Source organism: Myotis yumanensis, unplaced genomic scaffold, assembly GCF_028538775.1.
Source record: "Myotis yumanensis isolate MYYU_CA2020_CCGP unplaced genomic scaffold, mMyoYum1.0.hap1 SCAF_13, whole genome shotgun sequence".
Lineage (NCBI taxonomy): Eukaryota > Metazoa > Chordata > Mammalia > Chiroptera > Vespertilionidae > Myotis > Myotis yumanensis.
The window spans coordinates 7,397,793-7,420,186 of record NW_027223764.1 but is presented as its reverse complement, the minus strand read 5'-3'; the positions used below and the strand labels follow the sequence as shown (position 1 = coordinate 7,420,186).

The following is a 22,394-nucleotide window of genomic DNA, read 5'->3' as shown; positions in this document are numbered from 1 at the left end:
TGGACTCCCATGACTTCTCAGTCTCTCCCCTGCTCTCTTGCCTGGACACCTGGACTCCTTGCCTTCTCCAGCAAGCCAGAGGGACCTTTCTAGAGGGAAAAGCAACCACATCACCTCTCACCCCCAAATTCCCCAAACATTTCCACTTACACCTGGAATACAGTTCACAGCCAGCAAGGCCTACTGATTGTCCCATCCCCTGCTCCATCCTTTTTTTGTTTTTTCTATTTATTGATGAGAGAGAGAGAGACATCAATTTGTGGTTCTACTTATTCATGCATTCGTTGGTTGCTTCTTGTATGCGCCCTGACCAGGGCTCAAACCCACAACCTTGGTGTATTGGGACGACACCAGGTGGCCATGGCTGCTCCATTCTCATTGTTCTCCACTCGTTACCTTGTTCACTGTGCTCCAGACACCGGGAAATTTTCCTCGCCCACCTCAGGGCTTCTGCATTCGCCATTCTGTCTGTTTCCAAAGCTCCTACCCTGGATCTTTGCATCGTTACCTCCTTCTCATCAGTCTGGGGCCAGCTTAGATGTCACTTGAAGAGAGGCCTTTCCCAGACCCGCCTCACTAAAGCTGCCTCCCACATCTCCGCCCACCCGCCCCCTCCTGCCAACATTCTACCACATTTTACACCCGGTTTATGTATTTCTTTCTCTTTCTCCCCTCACGAGCACATAAGCTCCTGGAGGGCAGGGACTCTGTCTTGTTCCCTGTTACCATCTCAGCATCTTAGTGCTTTGCACAGAGGTGGCACTCGATACAGATTGAAGAAATATTTGGTCGGTGCCATGTCCCACTTCCTACTTTCTCTTTTGTACTTCATGCCTCCTCCTAAACTCAATTGCTAGACGGATCTTTTAAAAACAAAAATCTGACCATGTTACTCTTCTACTTAAAACCCATAACTGCCCATTGCAACTCTTAAGTAAGGCCTTGGCAGCGTCCTACAGTAACTGATCTGTTGTATCTTCATTTAATTCAGCTCGAAATGCTTTCTAATTTCCCCTGTGATTTCTTCTTTGACTCATGGGTTTTGGAAGTATGTTATTTAGTTTCCTAATATTTGGGGATTATCCAGATATCTTTCTGTTACTGATTTTTAATTTAATTTCATGGTGATCAAAGAACATTCTTTGTATGACGTGGATCCTTTTTCATTCATTGAGACTTGGTTTCTGACCCCGAATATGATTGCTCTACATAGACCTTCCATGGGCACTTGAGGAGAATGTACATTCTGCAGTTTTGGGGAAGAACATTCTACAAATGTCAATTAGTCAATTTGGTCGGTAGTGCTGTTCAAGTCTACTATTTCCTTCCTGATTATTTTTGCCTACCAGTATACAGTATTTAGAGAGGTGTATTGAAATTTGCAACTATAATTGTGGATTTATTTCTCCCTTAAATTTTATCAGTTTTTAATCTCCTATATGTTGAAGCTCTGCTATTAGGAGCAAAACCATTTAAGACTGTTATGTCTTATTGATTGGTTAATTGACCCATTTACAATGATCAAATGGCCTTCATTAACTCCGTAATATTCTTTGCTCTGAAACCTACTTTACTTGATATTAACATAATCATTCTTTTGACCCATGTTAACATTCTCCTTGTCTTCATTCTCCTAACCTATTTGTGTCTTTATGCTTAAAGTGTGTTTCTTGTTGATATCATCTAATTGGGTCTTGCTTTTTCCCCTCCATTCTCATCTACATTTAATTGGGATGTTTAAACCATATATACTTAATGTGGTTATTGTTATGGTTAGCTTTAAGCCTGTCATCTTAATATGTATTATTTGCCTCGTCTCTTCTTTGTTTCCTCTTTTTATGCTTTATTTTGGATTGAGTATTTTATTATTCTTTTTATCGCTGTTGGCTTATTAGATACTGGTATAATGCTTTCATTATTTTAGTGGCTGATTTAGGGTTCATAATCTACACCTTTAATTTATTTCAGTCTACCTTCCAGTGATATATCACTTTACATGTAAAATAAGAACATCAAAAGAGTATATCTCCACCCCCACCCCCACTTGGCCTTGGCGCTATTATTGGCACACATTTTACTTTGGTCATACATTTAGTCGTTATAAATGTCAGTTACTTGGATCTTATAAATCCCCATAATATGCAATGTTATTATTTTGTCTGAACAGCCAATTATCTTTAAAGACATTCCTGAGTACACTACCCAATGCCCTAAGAGTTATGAATTTTTAGGCTTTTAAATTTTCTTTTTCAAGTTTGAATGGTGAGAGCAGACACTGTTCCCAGCCCTAAGTGAAAACCAGGCATTATTCTCTGGAATCCTTTTGGACAGCTTCCTGGCCTTTGATAGTTTCCTCACGTGCATGGTGAATCAGTCCTCTGCTGACGACTTTTTTGTGGGGGGAGTGTGGGGGGAGGGAACCCTTTCTAGACCTCCAGGGTTCTTGCTTGGGGAAGCTCTCTTCCTTCTTGTATTCTCTGTCCTAATAATTCCAACTGCACTGGTCTCCCTGACTCTCAGCTCATTCTGCTCAACTCAGAGACTCCACACAGCTCCACCTCGAGGCCCCATCCCCGTGCCACCACCTGGGGACTGTCTGAAGGCAATGGCCTGGGCAACCCTAGGGTTCAGCTCTTTTGTTCTCCTCTCTCATAGGTCACTGTCCTTTGTTGCCTGGTGTCCCAATTTTTTTTTTTTTTAAAAGCACTGCTTCACATTATGTCTTTCTTTCTGGTAAGAAATGTTATTTATGTCTCTTCATCTTGACTGGACTATCGCCTGTCTTTGAGCTTATTACTTCTATCTTCTGTTGTGTCCAGTCTTCAGTTAAACCAGCCATGGGCAAACTACGGCCCGCGGGCCAGATGCGGCCCGTTTGAAATGAATAAAACTAAAAAAAAAAAAAGACCGTACCCTTTTATGTAATGATGTTTACTTTGAATTTATATTAGTTCACACAAACACTCCATCCATGCTTTTGTTCCGGCCCTCCGGTCCAGTTTAAGAACCCACTGTGGCCCTCGAGTCAAAAAGTTTGCCTACCCCTGAGTTAAACCCATCTAGTGAGGCTTTCCTTTTTTTAATTAGACGATTTTTAGAGCAGTTTTAGGAAAATGGAGCAGAAAGTACAGAGCGTTCCCATATACTTCCTGCCCTAACCACGCACGGCCTCCCCCATGATCAACATCCTGCCCCAGAATGTGCCCTGGCCTTGCTCCGTCACTCATCAGGAGCCTCCCCAGGCGAGGGCTTGAAGCTGAGGCAAAGCCTGAACGATGGGAAATTGGAGGCTGTCACAAAGCATGCTCCTCAAGGCTGCACGTAAACCGTTTCATGAGAGGGGGTCTGAACACGTACACCTCTTCACATCTGCCATCCGGGCACGCTTTCCTCATGGCGGAGCCCGGGCCAGGGGAGCAAGTCCAAGTGCACAAGCACATGTCGAGTGCCTGCTTACTTTGCCAACACCCGACTGGCTGGAGCGATCGTGTGGGCCGCCGAACATGAAGGCGCAAGGAGGTCTGCTCTGCCCACGCAGAGGGCATGGAAGGTGGGTATGCTACAGGGGAGTGAGGGATCTGGACCCATAATTTGACCCACAAAGAAGAAAGGTCCTTGATAAGCTCCGGCCACACTAGTCACTATCAGTACTACCTGCTCACGGGACCAGGCGCCGCAGACAGCTCTTAGGAAGGACAGTCACTGGATTAAAAACGAAAAGTCAGATTTGGTCCCTGGAAGTCCAAACTGCAGCCTCGAAAAGGGGCCCGGCCAGAGCACAAAGCAACCACCATGCCCTCCTCCCAGAGCCCCTGCGGGGCAGCTCCTGGGCCAGCCAGGCTGCTGGGCCCACGGCTGCCCGGTGGATCAATAGTAATTGGGGGCGCTGGGGGCGAGTTACTCAGTTGAACTGACCGTAAGGAGTGCCGGCCGCTTCCTGAGTCCTGGGGAAAAGCGCATGCACCATCCACTTAGCGCTGGAGCCTGGCCATTCCCGGGGCACTGCCGCCCCTCCTCCTCCTCCTCCTCCTCTCGGCGGGGCCTGGGCGATCCTGCCTCTTCCTCCCGTACCTCTGTCCTGCGAGCTCCTGGGAAGATGGAGGCTGCAGGGCCGCCCCAGGCCAGGAGGTGCTGCCAGGAGGCCCTGGAGAAACTCCTCCCTCGCCTCTGCTTTCTCTGCTCCCTGGTGACCTACGCGATGCTGGGCGCCCTGCTCTTCTCAGCCATTGAGGGTGGCCGGGACCTGGGGGCGGGTGACCCAGAGTTTGAGGATTTCTTGGAGCAGCTCTGTGGCCTTTTAAAATGCAACAGAACTGGTAGGTGGCTCACCGGGGCAGGGTGGGCCTTCTCTCTGTGGGTGGAGGGGCTGGGACCCTCTGCATGGAGCCTCCCATTCCTGGGCGACCTTAGGCCAGTGGCTTCCCTCTCCGAGCCTCAGTTTTCTCCCCTGTCAATAGGGAGAATAATGGCCTCTTAGGGTTGCCGTGAAGAATGTAAAAGAAGCACTGAGCACCCAGTAGCTGCTCTGAAAAGACGCTCCCTTCCCGCTGCCTCAGCCCCAGCCCCAGCCCCAGCCCCACACAGGCCAGCAGGCTCCGGGGAGGGTGGGCTGCTAGAGATAAGGTGAGGTTGGGGGTGGGGGGGAGGTAACGAAGCCGGGGCTAGGAGTTCCTAGGCTGGTCCTCAGAACGATGCCTGCCCCACCCATGATCCAATTTACAGGGATTAGAAGTCAAGGAACAATCCAAATTGGGCACCAGATAGATAGCAGCCTGCCCACTACTCTCCTGCTTTCTATTTCAAGCAGTCTTTTCTGTTGTTGGACTCAGGGCCAGGAGAGAGACTGTAGGAAGACCTTAGGGCCTGGTTCTAGTCCTCCTCGCCAGTCTCCCAGCTTGCTGTGTGGCCCCAGGCAGAGCCACTGCCCTCTCTGGGTCTAGAGTGCTGGACAGAGGGGGGCCCACAATCCCAAGGACCCATGGGAAGCAGACAAGATGATAAACGAGATGGAAGGCAGAAGGCACTGTGTCTGTGTCCCGATTGGGTTTCACTTGTATTTCGCCACTGGTTTCCACTGGAGGCCGGTCCTCTGGGCTGGGGCTGACTAGAGGTTGGTTGCAGGGGCAGGGTCTCCCCTCTGTGGAGGGGCCTCCCACCCCTCCTCTCTGCACCTGTACCAGACAGACACGCACCTGCTGAGCCAACCGGGAGGTGACTTCTGCCAGCGCTGCTGCTCGGACACCGAGCCATCGCCGGCTCGGGACTGTCAGCAAGGGCAGGGCTTTCCGCACCTGGCCATGACCGGGACCACCCAGGGGGCTTGTCTAAAATGCACATGCCCAGCGCTTCCCCAAACCGACTTAATCATGACCTCTGGGGCCGGGCTAGAATCTTATTTTTTTTAATATTTTTTATTGATTTTAGAGAGAGGAAGGGAAAGGGAGAGGGAGAGAGAGAGAAACAGCGATGAGAGAGAAACATTGACCGGCTGCCTCCTGCACTTCCCTACTGGGGATCGAGCCTGAAACCCAGGCATGTGCCCGGACCAGGAACTGAACCATGACCTCCTAGTTCATGGGCCGACACTCAAACACTAAGCCACACCAGCCGGGTAGAATCAAATGTTTCAGAAGTTCCCCAGGTGATTCTGATGCACAGAATGGTGTGGGAACACGGAGCTGGTCCAGACACACTTTGTACCGACTTTCAATGGAGGTTAAACTCCTCAGAACGGGCTGGCTAAGAGCAGACCCCATGCCAAACGCTCTCCATGCAATAGCACACTCAGCCCTTACACCACCCCCATGAGGAAGCAATGGCTGGAGCAATCATGGGTGAGTTCGAGGCTGGGCATGAATTGTCCCCTTTCTCAGATGAAGAAACTGAGGCGCTGGGAGGTAAGCGGCTTGCCCAAGGTCCCACACTAGGAAATGGGGCCAGGGATTCAACCCCAGGCATTTGGGTTCCAGAGCCAGAGCTCTCCCCACCTCCCACCCCCACCCCCATGTCCTACTGCCTCCCTGCTGGGGAAACGGAGGCTGAGAAGTAGGCTTCCTGTCCGCAGCTATAGGAACTGGTCAGGGTCAGAGCTGGACCTGGAATGCAGGTGCCTGGATTCCCAGGCTGGTGCCCATTCAAGTGAGTAGTGACTTCCTGCTGTGGGCCAGGCTCCGTGGCTTCCTCTTCCACCACCCAGAGTCTGGCACGTGACTTCTGGGGTCCCCCAAACCCACTGGCTGCCAGGCCAAAGGGACCATCAGAAAACCCCCTTGAAGAACCAGGGCTCCCCAACCTGCTTCAATATGTATATTGATTTCAGAGAGGAAGGGAGAGGGAGGAAGGGAGAGAGAGAGGGAAAGGGAGAGGGAGAGGGAGAGGGAGAGGGAGAGAGGAAGAGAGAGAGAGAGAGAGAGAGAGAGAGAGAGAGAGAGATCAATGATGAGAGAGAATCACTGATCAGCTGCATCCTGCACATCCCACACTGGGGATCGAGCCCACAACCTGGGCATGTGCCCTGACCAGGAATCGAACCGTGACCTCCTGGTTCACTGAGCCATGCCAGCTGGACCCAAACCTGCTTCTGCCACGCATCCCAGACACCCTCAGGTGGCTGGTGCCCACAGATCCCAGTACAACCACCAAACTCCATCGGCTCAGTGACCTCCAGGAGGCAGTGCAGGTTGCGACCATAGCACAGCTTGCATTTCATAAAAGCCTTTTGCTTTCAGTTTACAAGATCCCGTGACAGACAGGGCAGAAGTGTGTGTGCCCCTTTGCACAGTGGAAGACGGAGGCCTGGAGAGCCCAGAAAGCCCTCCACGGCTGCACAGCATCCCGTGGCTGAGCTCGGGCGCGAGCCTGGGCTGCTCCCTGCAGGAACCCGAGCAGGACCTAACGGCAGAGACACTAGCAAGCAAGGCCCCGAGAGCCAAGTGTTGGTGTTGATGGGGCCTCAAGGCTGGGTTGGCGGGAGCAGCCAGCATGGCTCAGTGGTTGAGAGTCGACCTATGAACCAGGAGGTCACGGTTCGATTCGAGGCACATGCCCGGGTTGCAGACTCGATCCCTGGTGGAGGGGCGTGCAGGAGGCATCTGATCAATGATTCTCTCATCACTGATGTTACTATCTCCCTCTCCCTTCCTCTCTGAAATCAATGAAAAAATATATATATTTTAAAATGACAGGGGCGGGGGAGGTGGGGCGCTACTGGTCCCTGGGGAAGACTCCCCTGCACCTCGGGGGTCCCTGTCTTGGAGGGCGGAGCCCTCTCCCTCACTCTGGTCCTCTCTTTCTCGAGGGATGGAAGACAGGAAGATGGACCTCCGGCAGCTGCTGTCCAAGGTGAAGCCCCAGTGGTCTAGCAGGTCCGCAGACTGGTCCTTCCTGAGCTCGCTCTTCTTCTGTTGCTCGGTGATCAGCACCGTGGGTAAGTTCAAGGGCAAGGCTTTTTCTGTCCCACTCGGCAGTGAGCTGGGAACACTTTGAGGGGACACCCGTTACAGGGAGCAGTGTCTACAAGGAAGATCCCGGAGATGAGCAAGGGGCTGAGAATATGGGGTTTAGTTTGTGTGTTTTTTTTCTCTCAAGAACTTCAGGGGATTGATCTAACTGATCTTATCATTTCTAAGCCTCGGCACTACTGACTATGACGGTTGGACCAGATGACTCTTTGCTGTGGGGGTGCCCAGGGCACTGTGGGATGTTTAGCAGCGTCCCTGGCCCTTGTCCACCAGAGGCTCTTACCTCTACCTCTTCCTCTGCTGTACCCACCAGTTCACCAACCAAAAGAGTCTCCAGGCTTTGACAAATGTCTTTGGGGGGCAAGACTGCCCCCGGCTGAGACCCACTGAGCTAATACAATGGTTACCAAGGTGCAGTCTCTGGACCAGTAAGTAGCACAGGTATCACCCAAGAACGTGTTAGAAATTCAAGGTAATTCTCGGGCCCATCCTAGACCTTCTGAGTCAGCAAGTAGGGCCGTGGGGCCCGGCAAAGTGTGTTTACTGAGTTCTCACGGCGATTCGGGTGCCTGCTCACGTGGGGAAGCATTGACCTGATGCCAGCCCTGGCCACACGTTAGAATCACCTGGCCACCTTCCACAAGCTCCGCGCCTGGACCCTCCCCCCGCCAATCAAGTCAGAATCTCTAGGGACGGGCCCAGGCGTCAGCCTTTCTCAGAGCCCTTGGGTGATTCTAACGGGACTCCGGGCTGGGAACCACTGATGCGATGGAAATGCATTAGCTTGGTTTAAATGCCCAGGAAGTGATGCTATCACCCACGATGTAAGTCAATTAGGACATGGGGCCGTCCAGCAATGACAACTGGAAGAGGGTGTTGGGGAAAGTTCTGCGCTGCCCAGAATCGATAACGGTGTTTGAAGGCCCTGCTGGCATTGCCGCTGCCGGCCCTGGGTCTCTGGGTCTCTGGGTCACCTGCCATGCACCTGGCCTTGATGCTGGGAAAGGGACACCTGACAGGTGTGAAGCTGGCCAACCCCCCCCGCCCCCGGTCATTGCCAATTGGGTCAGCCCCCTGGGTTAGAAAGTTAAGTGGACGAGCTATTAAATACTCCCAGTCTAAGTGGAGGGGACTGATCCTAGTGGAACATATAAATGCATTAGAAGAAATGATCTGATTTCCCATTATGCAGCTCAGCATCCGGTAAGTGGGGCAGTCAATACAGGCCCTTCGTCGGGGCTGGGCGCTCTCTGAGACTTGTTTCTGTGGTGTATTTTCTCTAGCATGGCATATATTCTGGGTTATAAACATGTCCCACCCAAGGCAGCCACAGACTTTACTTATAAGGTGCGAAGCCCACCTTTGCCGAGGAGAGCAGGTTGGGTGTGTGTGTGTGGGGAGGGGGGTGGGTGAGATCTTAGGGAGAGGGGTACACACCCTTGTGGGCTGTCGGCTGTTTGACCCTGGCCAGGTCACCTGACTTCCCTGTTCCATGTCCATTAACTGTGGTAACAATGGTGGTTTTGTATTGCAAGGAATTTTGACTCCAAAAGGCACTTGACTCTAGAAATGAGCATTTTTTTTCCTTTTAAAAGGAAAAAAATCTGACCCTGGGTCTCCATACTTGCGGATGGGGAGTTTTAACTCCTGACTTTCCTCGGGGTGCCTGGGAACTGGGGGCCCTGTGCTGCCTGGAAAACAGAGGGGAGAGGCCTGTCGATAGGCCCCCATGGCTGCTGTTGACATCCTTCTGGGCTGATGGCTCTGTGGGTCCCCTGACACCTAGGGCCTGGGCTCCTCCGCTGGGTCGCCATGGCTGGGCCTCTCTGAGCTCCCTCCCCCTCCTCTCTCCTCCTGCTCGAGTCTCTCTCCCCGCTCCTCCATGGCCAGACTCAACTGCCTCCTTTGCCCTGGCTGAACTGGTTTTAGCACCAGAAGTCCCATGTTCTGGGACACCCCTCAGTCCTGAGCAAGCGGGGCAGTTGGCCATTCTATTCGCAACCCACCTCTGCCCGTCCTCCCTCTCCCTTAGACCCCACCCACCATGGTCTCCTCAGCGGTCCTGGGCTTTCACCAAGGCCTGGAGGGGAGGCTGTCCCTCAGGGGAGGGCGGGAGCTGCTGCAGTGGAGGCAGTGGGAACCCTCAGTACCCTCCCAGCAAGTCCTGCCACACGGAGCAAGCCCGGGACCCGGTGGGAGGTGGAACCAATGCACTCCCCAGTCCTGAGCCCGGTGCACACACCTGGCCGCGGCCTGCTGGAATGGAGGAGAGCCGAGCTCCTTTCCTCTCAACCAGGAGCCCCCAGAGGGCATGACCGCTGCCTGTTCCTTGTATAGCCCCCAAGCTTGGGCACAAGAGCCTGGCATGTAGTAGGTGCTCCGTAAATGTGGAATCCAGGCTGGTGCCTTTGTTTTAATTGCTCACCCAACAGCCTGCTCTTTAAAAAAAATTTTTTTTATTGTTGTAAGTGTTACATATGTCCCCTCTTTTCCCTCATTGACCCCCTCCAGCCGGCCCCAGCCCCCAGCCCAGGCCACCACCCTATTGTCTGTGTCCATGGGTTATGCATACAGTGGGGCCTTGACTTACGAGCTTAATTCGTTCCGTGACAGAGCTCGTAACTCAAATTACTCGTATGTCAAATCAAAAAGTGAACGGGTGAGACACATGATGCTGGGCTGATGTTGTGGCATTCACTGTGACGTTCGCTGCACCAACTAGCGGTGGGGTATCTGAAGCTGGCTCGTAACCCGAATTTTAGCTCGCAACTCAAAGCAAAAAATCGGCCGAGAGACGGCTCGTATCTCGAAAAACTCGTTAGTCGGGACACTCATAAGTCAAGGCCCCACTGTATATGAATTCAAGGTCTTGGGTTGATCTCTTTCCACCCACCCACCCTCCCCCGCCTTCCCTCCGAGAGTCCCCCCTCTATTCCATGCTTCCAAGTCTCTGGATCCACTCTGTTCATCAGTTTATTTTGTTAATTAGATTCCACATAGGAGTGAGGTCACGCAGCAGCCTGCTCTTGTACATCTTGTCCTGGATCCCCATCTGGAATCCCATACCTGCTGAGTGGGGTATGGAATTTGACGCATATCTGTCTCCTCCACTAAACCAGAAGCTCAGAGGGGTGAGGTTCCATATTCACTCTGCTCACCGTGTGCCCGGCGCACGCAGTCAGCACTCCATGTGCACACACGCTAGGAAGACACACAAAGAGCGAGCCGCCCTGCCATCACACGGAGCCTCTGGAACCAGCCAGGTGGCCTGGAATGCCCCGGAACAGGCACAGACTGCTGAGACCCACCACGGGCCACGGCCCTCCCCCAGGACCCTGGCGCAGTGGGCAACTGATCATTCCCACAGGGCAGAGCCTGGCCCAGAGCTGGCCACAAGGAACTGCCGCCCCGGAGGAGCTGGGGCTCAGCCAGCCTGGCAATTACCTTCACATTAATTTACATAATTGGGCTGGGTTTCCTGTATTAATCTTCCTTTAAGGCATCAAAAATTAAACACAGGCATTAAAGACGAAAGCGTTCCCTGTTTGTTGAGGTCACTGAGTTCGCCCATGCAGAAGGTCCAACTACTTGTGCTGTGGGGTTTGGCGGCTCCCTCTCCTGCCCTGCTGTACACATGAGGGTGGGGGTGAGGGTGAGGGAAGGAGGGGGTCCCGGAGAGCATGGAGGCCTCAGCCCACCTGCCCCTTTGCTTGGATGATCTGTTCTCGCTGGTTGGAGGGTTCCGCCCCCTTGGTGCCCCTGACCCAGTGGAGTCTGAGCCCTGGCAGCCCTGGGGTGTGACTCCCACCTCCCTCTTCATCACACGTACACTCTTGGCCACATTGCTTCATGTCTCCGACCTCAGGTTCCCCCTCTGTGAATGGTGATAACAACGCCCACGTATGAAGGTGGGCTGACGCCAGCCCAGTGAGTGCTCAGTAGGCAGCTACGTTAGCTCCTGAGGGTGAGGACGCCAGCCTTCTCCAGTCGCCCACTATGTGTCAGGGACTGGCCCCATGTAGTCCTGCCGGCTAGTTGATAGACAAAGCAGGGATAGTCGTCCTCATCCTATATAATAAAACCCTAATATTCAGATCGGCCGAACGGCAGAAAGACCAGTCACTATGATGCGCACTGACCATCAGGGGGCAGAAGCTCAATGCCACAGGAGCTGCCCCCTGGTGGTCGGTGCACTCTCAGAAGCTGGGCTCACAGCTGGCGAGCCCAGAGGAGGTGGCAGGAGCCTCTCCTGCCTCCACTGCAGGGGGTTGCGGGGGGGGCGTGGAGCGAAGGGTCCTGGACTGCGAGAGGGTGCAGGCTGGGCTGAGGGACCCCCCTCCAGTGCACGAAATTTCGTGCACTGAGCCTCTAGTTTACAGATAAGAAACCTTAAAATGTGAGCAGTCAAGTCACTTTCTAGTAAATGGCAGAGCTGGGATTTGAATTGAGATTGGTAAGATTCTAGATCAGCGGTTCTCAACCTGTGGGTCGCGACCCCTTTGGAGGTCGAACGACCCTTTCACAGGGGTCGCCTAAGACCATCGGAAAACACATATATCATTACATATTGTTTTTGTGATTAATCACTATGCTTTAATTATGTTCAATTTGTAACAATGAAAATACATCCTGCATATCAGATATTTACATGACGATTCATAACAGTAGCAAAATGACAGTTATGAAGTAGCAACGAAAATAATTTTATGGTTGGGGGTCACCACAACATGAGGAACTGTATTAAAGGGTCGCGGCATTAGGAAGGTTGAGAACCACTGTTCTAGCTGCTGGATCCTAACCACTTCCCCATCATTTGTGAACATGTCTAGTGCACTAAACCACGATGGCTCTGAGGGCAGCAATTGCATTTTATTCACTTTCCAACTTCCTACTGTCCTGAATGCTATGCATACTGCTGTACACATTGAAGGCACATAATAATCACCTAACACACAGACAAAAACAAACCAAGAGGCCCAGACCTTCCAGTGAGGACAAGAGTGGCTCCTTAAAAACCAGTGCCTTCATGGAGGAGGAAGGGGGTGGTGGGTATGATTGCAAGGCCATCCACGCCCCCTTACCTGTGCTTATCCTGTCCTTCTGGGTGAGCTGGTCCATCTCACGCAGACACTCAGGAATGGCCAGGGCAGGGTGAAAGGCGGTCAGCTCACTCCCAATCACGTGCTTGTCCCCTGCCAAGGACACTCCAGGTCAATCATCTGGACACGACCTGCTCTGTCTCCTAAAGAGAAGCTGTAACCCTCTACTCCCCCCGAAAGCAGGCCTAATGTAGACAAGAGGATGAGTGTTTTAAGATGCATATTTGCAAACACATTGTGTCAAAGGTCACGCCAAGGAGGGGAAAGGCAGAGGTCACTTTAACGCCTTTTGGGGCGGGGAGGGGCGGGGGGGCCAGGTGACCAGCCCGGCTGTGTCCTCTTGCAGGTTACAGCCACGTGTACCCCGTCACCAGGCTCGGCAAGTACCTGGTCATGCTCTACGCGCTCTTCGGCATCCCCCTGATGGTCCTGGTGCTCACGGACACGGGCGACATCCTAGCAACCATCCTGTCGAGGTCCTACAATCGGTTCCAAGGGCTCCTCCCGCTCCGCCCTCCGCTCTCCAAATGGTGCTCCCGACTGCTCTGCCGGAGAAGGCCTGCCGCCAAGCCCATGGACCCAACCATCCCCAGGGTCATCATCAGTGCCCAGGAGCCCCCGGGCCCCAAACCCGGCATGTGTCCCTCCGCCCCCAGCAACAGCACGGAGCTGCTCGAGGGGCTCCTGGCGGGAGACACACAGAACACGCTGCAACCGCCCCCGCGGGCTGTGCCCAGGAGTAACTCCTGCCCCGAGCTGGTGTCGGGGAGACTCTCCTACTCCGTCATCAGCAACCTGGACGAGGTGGGCCGGCAGGTGGAGCGGCTGGACGTGCCGCTGCCCGTGATCGCCCTCCTGGTGCTCGCCTACATCTCCTGCGCAGCCGCCATCCTCCCCGCCTGGGAGCAGCACCTGGACTTCCAGGACGCCTTCTACTTCTGCTTCGTCACGCTGACCACCATCGGGTTTGGGGACACCGCCTTGGAACACCCCCACTTCTTCTTGTTTTTCTCCCTCTACATCATCGTCGGGATGGAGATCGTGTGCATCGCTTTCAAGCTGGTGCAGAACAGGCTGATTCGCATGTACAAGCAGCTCATGCTGCTCTTCGCCAAAGGGAAGTGTTAGGACCCCGCCACGCCGGGAAGGCGCCGCCGTCCCCGACCCCCGACGTGGCACGTGTGGGCCGAGCTGGGTGGCTTGCCTGGTCTTTCGGGGCCGGTGTAGTTAAAGCGTGGCCCTGCGGCCTGTCATCTGAGACCGTGGGGCCCTGATTTTAGCCTCCAGGCCCTGCAGAAAGGGGGCCAGTGCCCTATGTAACAGGACAGTAGACAAAAACGACCACCAGGCCCTAATGGCCAATTTATTTCCCTGTCTTCATTTTTTTTATTTTAGAGGCTGCTTATTCACGCTGGGGACAGTGAAATAAGAAAGGACTGGGGAAATGAGCCCAGGCTGACCTGCTTTGGCTCACTAAGAAGTTAGAGAAATGGGGCCTGGGGGTTGCCCGGGATGAACTATATCACTGCCCATTGCTGCCCTGGTTGCAAGCCTCTCGGGGTCTCTTAGAGCTTAGGAGATGCATGTCTATGGGGGAAGAAGGGAGGGAGAAGGGGACAGGAAAGGCATGGGCATGCTCCCAGGAGGGAGAGTGTGTCCCCTGTCTCCCTTTTTTTTAAAAAAAAAAAACCGTCACCTTATGTAGATGAAACCGCCTAACAGAAGTCACCAGTTTTCTTGCACCACGAGAAAAAAATCACCTTTGTTCTTGCACGTTGTACTTTGTGCTGAATTAAACCTTCCTGAGCTGCCCCCCGTGTGCCCTTGATGCAACAGAGCTCATCTGAGCAGCCTCTTTTCTTACGTGGCTGTGCGAATGCAGGCGAGACCAGCCGATTCCAGCCCGTGTAAAATACGCCCATCCGCTGAGCAGCGCTGTCGCCCGTGTTCACAGGGGCCCGGGAGAGGTCCTCATTGTCAGGGTCTGTGCAGACAGTGTTCTCACTCAGCGGGATGCGATTGGCACCTCCTGAACGAGTTGGCATGTGGAAGTGTTGATGCTTAAGCAAATGGCTGGGCACACAAGAGGTCTGGCACTCGTTGGCACTCACCCTGTGCCAATTCATGAATGAGCTGGCGCGTGAATGAGCTGGCTGTGGGCAGATGCTGTAGATGGCCCTCCCAGCTGCCCTGGCACTCCGGCTCCCTTTGCCCGAGGACTTTCTCTGGCCCCTAAAGCTGGGCATTCACAGGGCAGGTTAGAAGTGCCAAGGAGTCAGGGCTTTTGGGAGCAGCCCTCAATCCATGACTGATGGCACCCAGCTTCTTGCCTCTCCCCTGGGGTAACCCTGGGTCATATTGAACGCTGTCTCCCCCGCCACCCCACCACCACCACCACCACCACCCGTCCCCCTGAGTTCCCGGCTGCCTGGAGCCTCCGCTGCTCATGAGAACACCCTGTATTGGCCCCCTTCACCTCCCCGTCTCATCTCCCCACTGCTCTGAGATCACCCCTAAGTAACCCACATGCACACAGTCCTTGTCTCAGAGTCACTCCTGGGACCCCGGGCCCTGGGAGAGGATGTGACAGGTCTGGCGGCGAGGACCGCACTTCCCCGAGTGGCCACCAGGGGGAGCCGCCAGACCGCACGGACCCGGGCCAGCCGCTGGCCCGTCTGCTTTTCAGTGTCTGGGGGGCTCCGCCACCGCCCCTCCGGGAGCGGATATCTCCCGCCCTGGCTCTCTGAGAGGGGACACCTCCGACTTATGTCCTCACTGCGGTCCTAGAGGAGGGCTCCTCGGGCCTCTGCCCCCGCTGGGACATGGTGGGGAAGCAGCACCTGGGACCCAAGTCCTCCAAGCAGTTCTCACCAGGGGCGCTTCCTACTCTTGTTCCTTGTCCTTCAAATCGCCTGCCCTGCCAAGCTAAGGCCATGTGGCCACTGGAGTCCCAGCCACTGCACAGTGTCGCCCTTCACCTGGGTCCCTTCCTTCTCTGACCCACCGGCCTCCCGCTGGGGGGTAGACCGGCTGAAGCTTGCAAGACACACCTAGAACCTTATGCAGAGCACAGAGGCCCTGTCCCGCTGGGATGTGCTGCTGGAGGCTCTGCGAGTGGCGGTGGTGCTGGGCTTGGATGCTGTGTCTAAAGCTGCCAGGTGACTCTCACCTGGTTCTCAGGGGAGGCCAGGGACAGGCCGGCTCTCCCAGGAAGGGGTGGGGGTGCCCCCTGCTCCTGGGAGGGCTGTGGGGACAGAGCCGGCCTTTGGGGCCCTGCTCTGCAGGTGACCTGGACAGTGGAGGCCTGCTCCTGGGCCTCTCCAGGGAGGACAGGATTGGCCTGGGCAGTGCCCCCTGGCCCTGCTGACCTCGGGGTTCGGGTGCCCTGCCGGCTGCTTTGATGGGTGGTGACTGGGGGGGACCTGGTCCCCCAGGGCCCTGGCGCCCGTGTGGCTGCTGGCTGCACTGCTGTGACGGGGCCCCAGTGCCGACCGGGGCTGGCCGTGTGGCTCTGTGTGAAGGCCTCTGCCTGGGGGACAGGCCTCCTTGAGCCTTGGCAGGTTTCTCTGTCAGTCAGATGAGCGTAAAGAGGGTACCTACCTCCACGCGTCCTGTGCGGGTCCCAGAGAAGTGCTGCCCAGCGCCCCGCTCTGTGCGCGCTTTAAAGTCCTAGCGGTCCCGGGAGGGGATGAGGTGCGTCTCAGCTCCCCCTGGCACCCCTCCCGCCTGCGGGGGGGCAGAAAGGGGGAGAGCGGGAGGGAAGGCCTGGACGCCCGCAAGGAGCCCAGCTGATCTGGAGCGTCTCCACCACGGGGCCCAGGGAGCATGCGCAGTCCCCGCCCAGGTGGGGCCCTCCGGCAACTGCAGCCCAGCGCACCTGGACTGGAGGTGGGAAGCATTCTTTCCAACCTGCAGTGGTCACCTTCTCCTGGCTTCCAACGCAGCCCTTTGCCTGATGGGCTCTCTCTCTCTCTCTGTCTCTCTCTCTCTCTCTCTCTCTCTCTCTCTCTCCCTAGGGCTTCCACCTGCGGCCCATTGCTTCCTCCCTGTCTCCACTCCCTCCAGTTGGTCTCACCCACTCAGGTGCCCAGGACTCCACACTGAAGACTGCGTCCGGGCACCTCTGACTGACTGTCCAAGACGAGCTCTGACCTTGACCCTGGTCTTGCTCCTCCCCTTGGCCCTGGTCAGTCCCCGCCCAGGTGGGGCACCTTCGGCAGCAGCTGCCCAGCCTTCCAGTGGCTCAAGCCAGACGCCAGGGAGGCTGCTGACTGGGCTTTCCTCTCCCTCCTGCTCTGACTTGAGAGGCATGTGTGCGGCTTTTAAGAAGCCCCCAGTCTTGCCCTCCCTGTTTGGCTCAGTGGATAGAGCGTTAGCCTGTGGACTGAAGGCTCCTGGGTTCAATTCTGGTCAAGGGCACATGCCCGGGTTGTGGGCTCAGTCCCCCGTAGGGGGAGTGCAGGAGGCAGCCGATCCATGATTCTCCCTCATCATGGATGTTTCTATCTCTCCCTCCCTCTCCCTTCCTCTCTGACATCAATAAAAATATATTAAAAATAAAATAATAAAAGCTTATATTAAAGAGAAAGAATCCCCGCCCCGTCTTGAGTGTGCCTCCCAGAGATCCCATTTCTCTGGGTTCAGGTGGGGCCTGTCAAGTGCCAGGTGAGCCTGGTTGCTTATTCACTCATTTATTCATCCACAAGCCACGGGTCAGCGAGCACTGTGCTGTGTGCCGGGCACTGGAGGTACAGCCCTGAGGAGGGCACTTCTGATGCCCAGGCACAGAGCCGATGCTCATGCCTGTTTGCTGGGCAAAGGTGATCCAGGTGACCCAGACCCCTCTCCCCTGACAGAACCAACGAGACAGTCAGGTGACAGGAGCCAGGCCAAGAGGGTCGTCCCTGCATCCAGCTTCCCGGAAGCCAGACACACGCCATGGCAGGCGGGGGGGCTGTCCAGGGTCGGGAGGCCTGGGTGACTGGGCCGTTGTCATGGTGACCGGTGTGCACCTGGTTAGCGGAGAACTTTGAAGTGGACTTGGCTGCAGGACAACAAAGAGCACCTCCATCTCGGATGCAAATCGTGGCTCTTTTCATCCTCAGCCCTCTCCCGCTCAGCTTTTGTTCCTGCCGTTAGATCAGAGAATAAACCCTTCCCCAGGCTATAAATTCAAAACACAGGCAATTAAGAGGCCTCTCTGAGGGTCAAGCCCCGCTTCAGTCTCTTCAAAAAGCAATGGCATGTGTAGAAAAAGAGATGGCCGTGCAAAGGTGGTCAGCATCGCCTGCATGTCGCTATCCATCAGAGGCAGTGGTGGGCAATAGTAGGTTTACAGCTGTGAGTACATGGAAGAGTTCATAAAGCTACTGTGAGCATCATGGCCTGCCCCTCTTTTTCCATATGAACAACTGTTGGCCTACTTTTGCCCATCCCTGTGTTTACTGAGGACCTACTACGTGCGAGGACCCCGGGGAGTCAGACGGGCACGAGCTTATGATCAGGACTACCGCTCCGTGCCTCAGTTTCCACAATGTACAATAGGGCTGAAGTAGCCCTGGGGTTTCCATATGGTGCTTCCTGCAGCCCAGGCACAGATTCCAGTCACTTCCCCCCATTTCAACCCGAGTCGATTTGCTTTGCTCTGTTTTATATATTCTACTTTCCTGTAACATTTTGTTTGAAGAAAAAAGTCCATAATGAGAGAGAGAGAAGAACCATTGGCCAGGAATTCCCTAAGGCTTTTCCCGAGGGAGTGCTCTGTGATGTTGACCGCTAAGGAGACCAGATTCTCAGGGCTGTTGGGCCTCATGGAGACTGATGCGCAGAAGGCAAGTTGCATTAGGACGTACACCTGCCTGGAGGGCTGACACCTGCCTTCATTTTAAGTAAGGAAAGGAGCTCTGCTCTCCCAGTGTTGGAAAGAGAGAATCAGGTCGTTCCTCACCGGGTACCCCATGGCATTGCTCTGAGACATCTGCCCTTCCCAGACTGCATGCTCCAGGCCTTCGCGGCCCCGCCCTCGCCTTCCTCTCGCAGCTTGGTCTGGGCAGCAGCCTTCAGGGCCTACACCCACCTCGGAGTCCCCTGCCAACGCTGCCTCCACACACACACACACACACACACACACCCCTCCCGCCCCCCCCCCCCCCGCCCCCCGTGACAACTCGGGGTCTGTCCTCCCTGCCCAGCTCGACTTCGACTTCGGGCCTCTGAGTGGATTCACCATTTCTTGTTGAAGGAATGTTATCAGGTGAGGTGCTGGGGCTGTTGTTTTGGGGGCCCCGCCCCTCACTCCGTGCCTTTCCAGGGTTTTCTCCTGAAATCCGGGCGAGCCGGGTGGGCAGTGCATTCTGTCTCCTCACTGTCCTCCCTGGGCACACCCTCCCCGCTTCCGCCTCCACAGGTGACCGAGTGACAGCAGGCCGATCACAGAGTCCACTCCAGTCTTTCCCGAAAGCCGCTCACACTGGGCGGGGAAGCGGGAAATGCGGCTGGGATGGGGTTTATTTATTTATTTATTTATTTATTTTTGTTTTTAATCCTCACCCCAGGATATCTTTCCATTGATTTTTTGGGAGAGTGGAAGAGAGAGGGAAAGACAGAGCGAAACATCAATGTGAGAGAAACTCATTGATTGGTTGCCTCCTACACAAGCCCTGACCAGGGCCTGGGCCAGGGAGGAGCCTGCAACCGAGGTACATGCCCTTGGCCAGAATCGAACCCGGGACCCTTTGGTCCACAGGCCGACGCTCTATCCACTGAGCCAAACCGGCTGGGGCTGGGATGGGGTTTATTGACTGTCCCTTGTCTTGAGGAGGGGCAGGAAAGCTTCATGAACTCGGCAAAGCCAGACGAGCTCACTCAGGGGCATTGCACTGCCTGGGCCCACGCCAGGCTCAAGCGATAGTGTCACCCCTGGGCTGCGTCCTCTCCTGTGCACCCCTTTAGGGTGCAGTGCCCTCTCCCTCAAGGCCACGGTGGTGCAGAGAGAGGAGAGTGTGCACTGCAGGGCGGCCTCCGTCAAAACGCTAGGACTTGGCGATGTCACACAGCGGCCTTCCTCGAGGCCTGGAAGTGAAGCTTGTTGCAATCAACATGCATTACTTTTTACAGTAAAAACCTTTTCAGACGTTATTGGGATGGTGCCACAAAAGCACATGGTGCCGTGGCCGGTTTGGCTCAGTGGATAGAGCGTCAGCCTGCGGACTGAAAGGTCCTGGGTTCGATTCCGGTCAGAGGCATGTGCCTTGGTTGCGGGCACATCTCCAGTGGGGAGTGTGCAGGAGGCAGCTGATTGATGTTTCTCTCTCATCGATGTTCCTAACTCTCTATCTCTCTCCCTTCCTCTCTGTAAAAAATCAATAAAATATATTTAAAAAAAAAAAAGCACATGGTTACAAAATTAAACCCACTGGGCAACGGCGTGCACAGCTCAGTGTGCAAAACTTTGTGCCAAGCTCTGAGGGAGGGGGGTGACTCACAACATTTAGTGACACCTGGCCCTGTCCCCTGGGGTTCACGAAGAGAGCCATGTGGGCAGGGCTCCCATAGACGGTGGGCCGCGTGAGGCCCTGAGGCAGCCTTGGTGAGGCAGCGTAGCCGGCTGGGGAAGGGCCAGGGTTCACACTGGCTTGGGTTCAAGTTCTTAGGTGGAGGGAGAGCAGTGTTGCTAATAATAGCTCCAATTGAGGGATGCCCCACTGTCCATCCGAGGAATGAAAAGCAATTGTGATAGGGCCACGCAATGGAATGCTATGCAGCAGTGAACACGGATGAACTTCAGGTACACATGCTATGGCTGCATCTCACCAGAGATACTGTACGAAAGGAATCAGGTAGAGAAAGAACACCTACAGAATGATCGCACTTATACGAAGATTAAAAAAAGACAAACCTCAATTTTATTTTTAGGGAAACACTGTAGGTGGTAAAATTGTAAACAAGAGCAGAAGAAGATGATCAAGAGCGTCGCTTGTGGGGGACGGGGGAGGGGGGGGGTGGGGGGGGTGACTGTGACTATGACTGAGGAGGGGCACCCAGTGGCCCTGCGGCTTCCAGCCGGGCTTCACATCTTGTCCTGGGGGGGAGGGGGGGTCACACTGGGGCTCCCTGAAAAACTATTCTTTCTATTGCAGGCAGAGGTCTTGTGCCCTCGTCAGTATGGATGGCATATCTCATAATAAAATAGGAGGAAGCAGCAAGAGAGGCTGTGGCAAATAACACTTCAAAACCATGGAAGGGCATAACATTACAAGCAGAAAGGAAAAGTCTTCACCCTCCTACACTCCCCTCCCCCACCGACACCCACCCAGAGCTGATCTGCCCGCCTGCCTTTTGCACTTGCACGTGTATGTGTAGCCTTTTAAACAAACGTGTTTGTTTTCCTAAATTGGATCATTGCAGATAGGCTGTCCTGGGAGCTTTTGTTTCACTCACGAAGAATACGAAGAATACGTGGGTCTTTTTCTATGGTAAACTCGGTGCTATCTCATTGACCTAAGGCAGTGGTCGGCAAACTCATTAGCCAACAGAGCCAAATATCAACAGGACAACGATTGAAATTTCTTTTGAGAGCCAGATTTTTTAAACTTAAACTCTATGGGCAGGTACATTGTTATTAACTTAATTAGGGTACTTCAAAGGCTTAGGAAGAGCCACACTCAAGGGGCCAAAGAGCCGCGTGTGGCTCACGAGCCGCAGTTTGCCGACCACTGACTCAGGGGTCCCTTGGCCTTTCACTGGAAGAGTGACCCTCACTTACTTTGGGAGGCCCCTGGGTGCAGACACTCGAGAGGGTTCCAGATTCTTCCTGTTGGGATTCTGAAGTCACACAAGAAACTCGACATACAAATGTCTTAACGGCTTTTCAAAAGATTGCTCATCCTTAAGTAGTTTCTCTGCTGGGGCGGGGGCTGGGGGTGGGGGAGGTTGCGAATGCCTGGAGTTGTGGCCCCTGCATGCTGCCATTTGAAAGGGATTCATTCTCTGCTCTCCTCAGAGGAATGCGGGTGGCAAAGTCGGGGACTTCACAAATAAGACCCAGAAAGTCCCCTGGTAGCAGCAGCTCAGGCCACCTGTGCGAAATGGCTGAGCCAGGATACTCCCCAAAGGATCCTAGAAAAGGGAGAGCTCTCGTGTGTGTGTGTGTGTGTGTGTGTGTGTGTGTGTGTCCATCCCTGAGGCCCCCAAACACTGGCTCTGTGGAGACAATATCTCCCACAAGACAACAGTCAATAGAAATCCAATTGGGCGTAATGACTGGCTTTCTCTCCCCCACTCAGATGGCGACAGTGATTTCTCAGATGCCTTTTAGTTACAGACAAGTTTCTGAACAAAATAATTAGGTTTGGGTCTTTGCAGCCTGCCCTATTGGACTATCGATTATCCACTAACGTCTCCCCCCGGCGGGTGTCTGGGTGTGCGGTTGGCATAGCAAGTGGGCAAGGACAGCTCGGAGCAGGGGTGGGAGCCTCCACGGAGCTGCGTTCTGAGCCCGTGGTCCCTCCCAGAGCTCTCAGCTGCTGAGGACCACCTGTGGGCACCCAGCTGTCGGCACCCCCAGCGTCCACATCAGCGGTCCCTGAACCACCAAAGTCCAGGAAGTGGAGTTCCAATCCTCACTGCCCTGACCTCACACCTGCGTGACTGCGGGCAAGGCTCTGTCCCTCTCTGGGTAGACTCAATCAATGACCTCCAGGGCCCTGACCAGCACCGATGTTCTCCCCAGCTGTGCAATAGAAATATCATGTGGCCACAGATGTCAGCCACATAGGAAATAATAAACTTTCTAGCAGCCATGTAAAAAAAAAGTAGCCTGGCCAGTGTGGCTCAC

General features: G+C 54.4%; 1 protein-coding gene across 1 annotated transcript; it reads left to right on the top strand.

Moving 5' to 3' along the window:
- Positions 1 to 4,096: 4,096 nt before the first annotated feature.
- Positions 4,097 to 13,687, top strand: KCNK18 (potassium two pore domain channel subfamily K member 18). Its single transcript, XM_070433236.1, has 3 exons — positions 4,097 to 4,316; positions 7,298 to 7,426; positions 12,906 to 13,687. The coding sequence occupies exons 1-3, from the start codon at positions 4,097 to 4,099 to the stop codon at positions 13,685 to 13,687; spliced, it is 1,131 nt and encodes a 376-aa protein (XP_070289337.1).
- The last annotated feature ends 8,707 nt before the right edge of the window (positions 13,688 to 22,394 follow it).

Excerpts from the sequence above, each read along its gene's own strand:
- KCNK18 (XM_070433236.1), top strand. The coding sequence starts at position 4,097 with ATGGAGGCTGCAGGGCCGCCCCAGGCCAGGAGGTGCTGCCAGGAGGCC. Across the intron at positions 4,317-7,297 it reads TTTAAAATGCAACAGAACTG|GGATGGAAGACAGGAAGATG; the intron begins GTAGGTGGCTCA and ends CTCTTTCTCGAG. Across the intron at positions 7,427-12,905 it reads CTCGGTGATCAGCACCGTGG|GTTACAGCCACGTGTACCCC; the intron begins GTAAGTTCAAGG and ends GTCCTCTTGCAG.